Source organism: Triticum dicoccoides, chromosome 5A, assembly GCF_002162155.2.
Source record: "Triticum dicoccoides isolate Atlit2015 ecotype Zavitan chromosome 5A, WEW_v2.0, whole genome shotgun sequence".
Classification (NCBI taxonomy): domain Eukaryota; kingdom Viridiplantae; phylum Streptophyta; class Magnoliopsida; order Poales; family Poaceae; genus Triticum; species Triticum dicoccoides.
In genome coordinates this window covers 686,041,925-686,051,998 of record NC_041388.1, presented here as the reverse complement: position 1 = coordinate 686,051,998, position 10,074 = coordinate 686,041,925, and the positions used below count along the sequence as shown (strand labels likewise).

Below are 10,074 nucleotides of genomic sequence, written 5' to 3'. Positions count from 1 at the left end.
ACCTAACACGCGGCCCCGTAACAGTTCACCGACTGCGTTGACATATTTTGCCATTTGGACTTGATGAGTGGGCCCCAGCTGTCATAAACCTGATCAAATGTTAACCACTCAGCCATTTGGATTTTTTTGAAACAGCTAACCACACATCTACGACAAACAAAAATATGATAGTTTTTTGAAACCCTAACCCGAAAATTGGTGGTTTTATACTATTCCCTCAGCTGCTGGGAGAGGTCTCCCCCAATTTTGTTCGTAGCATCAATCTCTGAATAAGTGAAGATATAGCTGTCGATGGACTAAACCATAGAGTAGAGCAAAAATAGTGAAAAGCAGCAAAGGATAAAGAGTAAAGGAGGCCGGCTCAGTGTAATCGCACTCGCTCGGAGTAAAGGAGCACTGGAATTGGGGACAAAAGCCCTCTAAATTGCCCCCTCTGCTTTACTCCACCATCTACGATCCCCAACACCCAAATCCAAAGTCTCCACAGATTTCGACCACCTGCAAATCCATTGCGTCGTTCTTGGACAGACGTCCTCTGAACTTGTACGAATAGTCTGCACCTATGGACTCCATCAAGATCAAGCTCGCCGTGGACAGGTCGCGGAACCGCGTGCTGTTCGCTGACGCCGGCTCCGACTTCATCGACGTCCTCCTCAGCTTCCTCACGCTCCCGCTCTCCGCCGTCCAGTTCTGTGCGGCGTCATCGCCGGGATGTCTCTCTAACCTCTGCGACAGCGTCAGCCGCCTGACCGAAGGTAAGCTGCTCAAGGTTGAGGCCTGCCATGGCATGCTTCTCACGCCTTCGACCGCCCATGAGTTTGGAGGGTACGCATCTTCTCTTCCCACTCTTCTCTATATGAAATTACGGATAGGAATTAGTACATGATGATCTTGTTAATTCATTTTCTTGACCTTGAATTCTTGATTCTGTTAAAATTTACATCTTACCGTGCCATCCTCAGGAGCGGTTTCTGCAATTCTCATGATACGTTTGTCAAGAACCAGCCAAGCCTACAGGTAGATGGAGATTTCTGCAGGTGTTGGCAAGTCATGGCTAGACTCGTGCATGTCTACAACAGAGTAAGCTCTGGGTCTGGGACGTTCGTGAGGTGTAAAGAACAGTTTATGATTAGCGATGACTGGACGATCATGCCGGCGTCGACTGGCACCATGCAGTCGCTGGCTCACAACTTTGGCCCTGGTGCCATCCTCAATGACTTTGAGGAGCTGGAAGTGTACATCGGCTGGACGGAGGTAGCACCGATTATTTCGAGCTTCGGGCTCTTTTCAATTTTTAATTTTTTTCATACTTTGAACTTTAGTTGTGTGCATCGTATGATGCAGAGGAGGGGTGAACCTTCCTATTGAAAAAAAGGACACCGCTAGTGCTAGAAGTGAATCATTTTCTCCACTAACTTGGATTCTTATTTTAGGTTGTATCCATGCTGAAGGCTTCTCTGTCATCGGACACCATATTCACTGATGTATTTCTACCCATGGGAACCGTTGATCAGGATGCTCTTGCCACGGTGAAACCGATCATCAACAAGAAAATCATAGTAGCTCCCAGTGAAGATTCCGGACCTCGTGCTCCACTAGAATGCAAGATCAAGCTGTTCTATGATGGGCTGGAGAAAAAGGTGATGTATGCTGAATGCAAGCATGAGTTTGTTGATCTGCTCCTTGGTTTCACGGCTTACCCACTGGGCTGTGTGATCAAGAACATGTATGATAATGGCGTCACCTCTCCTCTGGTCAATGGTGGTGGCTTCGACAATCTGTACATCAGCGTCGTCGAACTTGATGCAGCAGGCTTCATAATTTGCATCTCAAAAGTAAATAAAGTGGCAAGATTAGTTAGTTTCACCTAAAGAATCACCTGGCCCAATACAGAAGCCCTGCTACTATTTCTTTTCTTTGACGTGCCTAGTACTATTTCTTATTGGAATCCAGCCCACAGCTGCTTCCTTCGATCCTCGGCCGATCTCCTCGTATCAATGGCGCGTTATTAGGCACATACAAACAACAATCCTACGAATAAAGAATGGGATGCGATCGCGAGACAAGAATGAATGAAAACAACGAAGATGCATGCATGCGGGCGGTCGGTCAGCGGTCGGCGGCGTGGCGGGGGCGGAGGATGCGGCACTGCTCGGAGACCTTCTGCTGGAGGTAGTAGGGGTGGAGCGGGTGGTCGTTGGCCAGGAACCCCCAGCGCCGGCCGTTGCGCGTGATCCTCAGCAGCCGCAGCAGCAGCGCCTCCGCCAGGTCCCCGTCCCGGTCCCGCGCCACGAACCGCGCCACCCGCTCGATCCGGTGCCGCTCCTCCGCCGGCACACGGTGCTCCAGCGACGGCGCCTCCATCATCCCGACCCTGCCTCGCCTCGCTCGATCGGTCGATCCGCTCGTTCGCGTTAGGGTTTGGGACTTTGGATCGCGGCGAGAGAGACAGATTTCTCGTAGCCGTTTTATTTATACAGGGCCCCGCCCGTGGAGACAGAGGACAGAACGGGAATGTTTTTGGATAAAATATTATCCTGTTTTGGCAAGGAGTGATTCCCAGCCGTCCGATGCGGATGCACGTGGCATCACGAACCGCTCACTAATTCCACCATTATTATTATTATCTACATCCGCCTAGGGAATTGATGGCGCAGTGCTATTTTCTTCCCTGCATTCATGCACTGGTAGTACAAAAAAAAATCCATTTATGCAATGGATATCTTTTTTTTTCCTTTTCATAGGAAGTAATTTATATTCTTTTATCCTTTGTCATTAAGTGTTGATTAAAACTGGATTTCTTGTGGCTATAAATATAATGCCAAATTTGCTCTCCAACAGCGGCCATGGCAAGGTTTAAATTCCTCAAGAAAATGATGAGCGCGCATTTACGGGCGTCGATATTATCCGATCTGGCAAATCGACAGGAGAGGACGAGAAAAATGACGACACACTTCGCATTCCTTGCTGATAAAAGATGAGCCAGTAGCATTTTTACAATGGTCGTTTTCAGGAGAAACATAACATTTCTACGATGCTCAGAGGCATAAGATGATCATAGGCACCAGCACCAGCAAGAGATCGAGGAAGGTATGTGCCCGGTCTTACGGATCTGCGCCGCCTGCTCATCCGTTCGCTCCGCTTCTTGGCTCCTCCTCGCCTCCGCGGCCTCCCTCTTCGCCTCTGCTCTGCGTCTCGCTGACGCCAGCTTCCGAGCAAGCCTGTCGTGCTCGCGAGCTCGCTTTCTTTCCATCTTCGCCTGTGATTAGGAGGAAAATGATTTCATCAAATGCTGAACGCTTGACTTTTCTCTCAGTTTTCTTGCAATCTATTCGGCTATCAGCTACGTATGAGCCATACAGTTCTATTTAGAGATGGTTTCATATGTTAATTCAGAGAAACTAAGCAGTTTTTTGAGCAATTCAGAGAAACTAAGCTGTGCTTCTTATGCTGGCATGCTGCAGTGCCAGTGATTACAGATCAGACCTAAGAAATTGCATGATGTGCTTCACATTAGAAGTTTCAGTGGTATCAGATCATCAGGTAACACTTCGTTTCACTCCTTTCACTTATACTCCAAGCACAGTTGCTAATATCAATATTTAGTCAACATCTCATGATATACCTCTATGCTCTTCATTTCAGCTTCAATTTTTGCTCTCTGGTGATTTTCCCAAGCTTGGATCTTTACCTCTTCCCTCTGAAACCTACAAGAATTGCATGAATATGGATGATCAATGATCAATCTCGTTCTGGAGGGAAATGTGCTATCAAGATTATATTCACAAGTGTGCAAATATTTAAATGGGCCAATCAAGATAGTGTCTATCTCTTTGCACATGTGTATATTTCTACCAAATGACCTGATCAGAATGTCAAAAATGCAAGCTGAACTCAGTACTGATTTGAGGATTGTTACATTACAGTTACGCCAGTATCTGTCAGCGTTAGCAGATAGTCAAGAATGAGAAGAAAAATATACCTTGCAAGATACTTTGCCTTCTCTGCCTCCTGCCAATCTGCAGCACGGGTCTCTCTGTCGATTTCTACAGCCTTATCAGCTGGAACATTTGCGAAATTTGCAGTAGCTCTCTCTTCCTTGCTTGCCCATGCAGCTATAGTCGTCTTGCCTAGCCGTTCGCCGAGATCCATGATTTCCTTCCTGGTATTCAACTGTAGCTCCTCCTCGGACATGCCCATCTTGCCGGAATCAATTGTACCGACACCAAATTCTACACTCCGGTTAGGAGTTGGCGTCCTAGTGGAGGTAGGGCTGGATGCTATTATCGGAGTCCCAGTCCGAGAGGGCTCCTGGCTGGCAATCGGAGTCATTTCTGTTCCCATATCTCTCATCGAGACAGACCGAATTACGTGTTCTGGTTCGTCGACTGTTGGGACAGTTTCTGCAGGTTTGATTGAATCGGGCTGCGTGGAACCTGCAGATATTGATTACCCAAAACAAAGTCATCAGCACAGTAAATGTATCGATAAAACAAAGACACAGATAACAAATTTCCTTTCTGGTTAGCTGGAAAACCCACTTGAAACTGTTTGCTGAATAAAGAGAAAATAAGTGGTGAATAATGGCAGATTGGCTTTTCTGGCCTACTACAATGATAACATCAGAGCCAGGCCTTTTCGCACCACCAACTAATGTATCATGATGTTAGTGTACTTGTCCCCGATTCAGCCGGCACCCACAACTTCAAATTTGCCGCCCAAGAACTAGCAAACAATCCTTGACTCGATTCAGCATGCTGCATCATAAACAATCATGAAGCATGCTAGTTGAACCTCCAAAGTTCAGACACACATCTTAGGATACACCAGACACATGAAGCAAAGATATTGCTCTCAAGTGCCCACAGAAGCATGCATTTTTCAGCTCATGATCACATCACAGTCGTTATCAAGTAGTAAAACAGAGTAAGACATGATCAAAACATCAAAAGAATGACAAAATCTTACTTACCAACTGAATTATCAGTCAAGGTTCCGGTGTTTCTCGGCACCTCGGCGACCACCTTAGCAGCGGCCGGTGGGCAGGCACCGTGCTCAGGTAAAGCAAATGCCGTCTTCTTCGGCGCAAACCCAGCGGCGCTCATCACACAGCCAGTACGGTTCGCCGTCGGGCTAGAAATCCACTTCTCGGCGTCGTCCCACTTCGACGGCGTCGGCCTAGAGAACGGCGGCAGCAGACTAGATACTGCTGTCGGCCTCTTCACCGTTGTCCGCCCCGAAGAGCTGCTCTCGGAGTCGAAGCTGTCGTCGTCCGGAGCCCGGTTCCTTGATCTGTGGCCACTGTTGCTGGACATCTCGGTGGAGGTGGAGCATTCCAAGCTCCCTATGGACACGATTATTGGTACCCAAAGAGTTAGCAGTGTTCAGTAAACTGTAGAGGATACTATTTGATGAAGTGTAGTAAATTGGACTTACTCCGGTCGTCTAGCTCGCCGGAGTCGTTGGCCTCGGGCGAGGTGTCCTCGCCGGAGTGCTGGTGCTTCTCCAGCCCGAGAAGCATGGCTCGCAGCTTGGCCGGGGAGAATCCGCCCGACTGCATTGCAGAAGACGGAAAGAGCAGAGGAATTTAGCGAGACTGAAAGAAGGGGATCGGGACCGTTTTGTAGAGCGCTTTCCGCGGCGAATTGAACCAAGAAATTGCCAAATTTGACGGAATCACGGGATAATGGACAAAATTATCCCCGGCTTTTTAGAAAATCGTGCGCGCAAATATCCAAGACCCGTCCCAATCCCGTGCCTCCACAGCCACCCGGTGAAAGCTACGGCGCATGCTGACATACATAGATACAAAATCGTCGCCGAATTCAAGACGAAACAGAGCTGAGCAGAGCAGTAGCATCGACTGGGAGAGGATGGCGAAAGGGGAAACTTTTCAGCAAAGCGGGCGTCGAATTCAGGACCAAAAATGCAGGCCGGATTTGGGGGGAGAATGGAAGCCGGTCGCTGCAGGAAAACAGTCAAATGTGGACCTGTCGCTGGAAAGCGCATCGAATTCAGCAACGGCGGGCATATGCTTGCCTGCTTTCCAAGAAGTGGTCGTTAAAGAGGTCGCGCCTCAACAAGGATACAGAACGTTGGTAGGGCTAGCAGCGGAAACCTGGCGATGGCCACGAACTGCGCCGAGGGAATCCTATGCTGCGGATAAGGAGCGAAATCACCGAATCGAGCAGATCGCCGGCGCCCAACTGCCAATGCCCTGCAAACCGCGCACAAAACCAGAACCGGCACTGGGAGTCGCCCGCCATGAGGAGAGGAGCAGGGAGGAAGGAGTACGGGGAAGAAGAGACCACGGCGAGCAGCACGAGAAAGATCCGATCCGAATGAGAAGGAAAGCAAACCGGCTGCGGGGAGGGAGGGGGGGTAGACGGCGAGCGAACCTGGCGGTGGGGCGGGTCGTGGATGCGCTCGTAGTCCATGGGCGGCAACGGTGGGGAGTTGGGCTGGGGGTCCCGGCTGGATGGGGAGGGGGGAGAAGAAGCGGAGGGGAGGGGCAGGAAGCTTAACGAGCGGGGAGTGGGGACGTGCGAGCCTGCCTGCTTGATTAACAAAACAATATGCCTCTCACGATGCCATTGCTAATCAACCCAGCCGATTAAGACACGCGAGGAGAAGAGAATTGGATTTGGAATTTGGAGGATTTGTCAGCACCCCTCTTCTCCGGCATTTGTTTGTTATACTAGTGACTTTGTCAAGCGCATCTCACTCTCTCAAGACCGCGCTTGGTTAAGCAACAACAACATCAGTACCATTTGGCATGCACTACTAATCATGAGCAAAAACACCACTGTACTGCATTTTGAGGAGACTACTACCACTAATCATGGATCAGTGGTACCGGCTCCCGTTATAATTGGTGTTTAAACTCTAGTAGTACTAGTAATTCGAAGCAGCTCCGGTCAAGCCAAGTTAAACAAGCCACTGGCTACTAGCATCATCCTATTTTTACCGTTTATTTTCGTACCAATCACTCGCCGGAACTTAGTAGAGTACCAAAGGGGCAACTGTGGCACGGAGTGATACCAGGTCGTGCAGCACAGTGAGGGAGCGAGTGTCAGGGGCCGCACGTGCACTGTGGAGCGGTGGTGGTACAATCTGAATCTGAGCGATGGGCTCATCAATTCGTTCGTACACGTACTACTGTACTGGGGAAACCCCTATTCTATTTTAGTCGGGGGAGGAGAAAATGTTTGTGGCTACTGTCTCACTGGGAAATACCCATTGGCTCTCAAGTGTATATATGCACCTTTTTTTACGGCAACTTTTTTTGTGTGCACTTAAAATGGAAAAAATAGTAATTGCGAAAAAAATTCAAATAATATGATCTTTTGGGGGGGAAAATGACCTTTTATTGTACTCGTATAAAAGGTTTCGCTACGGAAAAACTGCCGTCGACTTCAGGGCAAAAGAAAATTTCAAGGGCAAAAAGTGTGAATAGTAACTTGTACATATATATATAGTGTTGATTCCATTTTTTTTAAACCTAGAATACCATGGAAGTCATTCCTTAACGGAACTTTTTGTACAAGCACAACAGAAGGTCAAATTTGTTTTCAAAAATGTTTCAGAATTTTTTTTACAATTTTCGCAATTAATAAATTATTATTTTCATTTCAGATGCATATACACCCGAGGGCCCTACGTTTGCTTCCTGTTCCAGTGAGATCCTTTGGTTCACATGATTCTATAGAATGCATGAAAGGAAAAAAACACGGAAATTGGATATAAATGCATGCGTAAGAGCATCTCCACCAGACCCCTTAAAATCGCAAACTGTAAAACTGGGATACAGGTAAAAAAAAGCATTTTAAGGGTTCATTTTAGCTACAACCGAACAGATACTGTAAAACAAAAAAGCATTTTAAGGGTTCATTTTAGCTACAGCCGAACAGATACTCTAAAACAAACTGTAAAACTGGGATAAAGAGCTCCTTCCTCAAGTCCGGCCACTGCCGCCCCTTCCCCCAGCCGGCCACGCTAGCCGTGCCCAACCCCGTCGGCCGTGCCCCATCGCCCGTCGGCCGAGCCCAGCCTCACCGGCCACGGCCCGTCGCATCCGCCATCCGTGTTTTGCTCTATTGCCAGCCGCGCCGGCCGGCCCGTGCCCCTTTGCCTGCCGCGCTGGGAGGATTCCGGCGGCCAGGCTAAGGTAATGGGAGGCCACGGCGATGTCGACCTCGTCCAATTCGAATCGGCGGCGATCGATTGCGGCGTCTAGCGGCCTTTTCCGATGTGCGGTGATGAATTCCGGCGAGTTTAGGGCGGATTCCGGCAAACTCCGTGACGGCGTGTTTGCTCCGACGAGGTTTGACCGGTATACGGGGCCCCTTAGGTTCGGCCTTGCAACCTCCAAATATAAGGGTTTCGGGTGTGCATTTTTGGTGGCCCTTAAAAAAATTATGGACTGGACCATTTTTACGGTTTCTGTTCTGGACATTTTTTTTTGACCAAAACTGTAAAACGCAAAAATTATAAGGGTTTGACCATTTATACGGGTCTTCTAGAGATGCTCTAAGAGGGTTAGAAAACACATGAATTTCTCAGATTTAAGTGTTTGGTTCGGAAAAACAGAAGAAAAAAACACAAAAATCCTTATAAACATAGTCTGGTCAAAACCAATCCACATAAAAACACGTAATTAGAATGTTATTAGGCCAGTAAGGATGTCATCATTAGGCCAATAAGGATGCCAGTCTCGTTCTTCGTACATATAATTTGAAAGAAAAGAAAAAAGCCCAAGCGGATTATAAAATTCCTGTGTTTTTCTTTGAAACCGAGACCAAAGAAAAATCTCATTCATTTTCCTATTCTACATTCCTTTGAACCAAAGGCTCGAGTAGTGCACTATAGAAAAAACATCCATTCCTATGTGTTTTCTCCACTTTTTCTTTGAACCAAAGAGGCCTAAACTGTTTCGTGCTGAATGTTGTACACTGGCTGCAGTTAACTTGAAAATTTGTGCAGCCGGATCCAACTTCCCAAAAGTGCCTCGAAACTCCATGACAATAACATTTTAGTGGATGTTCACTTTTTTTTTTGAGGGAAATGCCATCATGGCGGTTTATATTTCATGTGAAAATAGGGCTACATCATTTGTGATTATATCGAGCAGAAAGTCTGGAGCCTCGTTCTGCCACACAATAGTTCGCGAGGGCTCCGACTTAGTAGCCAAAAGATCAGCCGCCATATTAGCTTCCCTAGGGCAATGACAAAAACTAACAGAGATAAAATTACGACACAAGAAAGTACACTCCTCATAGATGGCTGCAGCTGGTCCTAAGGAATTGCCTCCGTCTTGCATTATCTGGATGACCTCCATACAATCCGCCCTGATCTCCACCTTGTTGCAGCCGATGGTGTTTGCCAGAACCAGCCCATCCTTGAGGCCCCGTGCCTCGGCTGTCGCCGCATCTTGGACAAACGGGATGTTGCTCGTGGATGCCGCAACGAAAGAACCTGTAGAGTCCCGTATGATGGCCCCAGTCCCGTTGGTGCCACTGTCAGCATCAAAAAAGGCATCGATATTGAGGCTAACAAATCCCTTTATTGGTCTCGTCCATCCATGTCTTCGTATCCTGCCCGCACCATGCTTCCTTGCCCTCAAGAAATTTTTGGTCAAAGTAACAATGGCTTGGGCCGATCTTCCAGGTTCTTGGATGGGCTCACCATGGGTGAATCTTCGTCGTTCCCACCATATATACCAAACCGCCACAGCCACCAGCTCCTTCATGGGCACACCCGGGAGCGACGGAACATCAACGCTTGGCATTAACAACAGGTCACCAAGGACCGAAGATCCCTCCATCTCAGTTTTGCACAGCTCACTTACGGTGGGAAGAAAGCCCAATTTTGCCCAAATCTCTTGCACTCTGTTGCATCTAAAGAAAGAATGACGAATACTCTCACAATCCGTGGCACATATCGGGCAGTCGGAGATTGTTATCATATGTCGATTGGCCAGGACTCCCCGACAAGGGATTGCACCATACAAAGCTCTCCAAACATGCACCTTGATCTTTGCCGGTATTTGAAGTTTCCAAAGAATGCGCCAAATTG

The 10,074-nt window shown here is 48.0% G+C and overlaps 3 protein-coding genes across 3 annotated transcripts; 1 reads left to right on the top strand and 2 right to left on the bottom strand.

The window, feature by feature from the left end:
- Positions 1 to 402: 402 nt before the first annotated feature.
- LOC119298446 lies at positions 403 to 1,954 on the top strand. The gene is made up of 3 exons (XM_037575844.1): positions 403 to 825; positions 963 to 1,254; positions 1,434 to 1,954. The coding sequence occupies exons 1-3, from the start codon at positions 563 to 565 to the stop codon at positions 1,869 to 1,871; spliced, it is 993 nt and encodes a 330-aa protein (XP_037431741.1). The 5' UTR covers positions 403 to 562; the 3' UTR covers positions 1,872 to 1,954.
- A 73-nt stretch (positions 1,955 to 2,027) lies between these two features.
- Positions 2,028 to 2,364, bottom strand: LOC119300446. Its single transcript, XM_037577403.1, has one exon. It carries the CDS (start codon positions 2,362 to 2,364, stop codon positions 2,110 to 2,112), a length of 255 nt encoding a protein of 84 aa, XP_037433300.1. The 3' UTR covers positions 2,028 to 2,109.
- A 567-nt stretch (positions 2,365 to 2,931) lies between these two features.
- Positions 2,932 to 6,495, bottom strand: LOC119304153. Its single transcript, XM_037581321.1, has 6 exons — positions 6,399 to 6,495; positions 5,437 to 5,554; positions 4,973 to 5,344; positions 3,983 to 4,436; positions 3,626 to 3,707; positions 2,932 to 3,259 (listed from the first exon to the last, which is right to left on the bottom strand). Exons 1-6 carry the CDS (start codon positions 6,435 to 6,437, stop codon positions 3,056 to 3,058), a joined length of 1,269 nt encoding a protein of 422 aa, XP_037437218.1. The 5' UTR covers positions 6,438 to 6,495; the 3' UTR covers positions 2,932 to 3,055.
- Between the last annotated feature and the right edge of the window lie 3,579 nt (positions 6,496 to 10,074).

Coding starts and splice junctions, on each gene's coding strand:
- LOC119298446 (XM_037575844.1), top strand. CDS start 563: ATGGACTCCATCAAGATCAAGCTCGCCGTGGACAGGTCGCGGAACCGC. Junction 826..962: donor ACCGCCCATGAGTTTGGAGG/GTACGCATCTTC, acceptor TGCCATCCTCAG/GAGCGGTTTCTGCAATTCTC. Junction 1,255..1,433: donor TGTACATCGGCTGGACGGAG/GTAGCACCGATT, acceptor TTCTTATTTTAG/GTTGTATCCATGCTGAAGGC.
- LOC119304153 (XM_037581321.1), bottom strand. CDS start 6,437: ATGGACTACGAGCGCATCCACGACCCGCCCCACCGCCAG. Junction 4,437..4,972: donor CTTGACTGATAATTCAGTTG/GTAAGTAAGATT, acceptor CAATATCTGCAG/GTTCCACGCAGCCCGATTCA. Junction 3,708..3,982: donor AAGGCAAAGTATCTTGCAAG/GTATATTTTTCT, acceptor CAATTCTTGTAG/GTTTCAGAGGGAAGAGGTAA.
- LOC119300446 (XM_037577403.1), bottom strand. CDS start 2,364: ATGGAGGCGCCGTCGCTGGAGCACCGTGTGCCGGCGGAGGAGCGGCAC.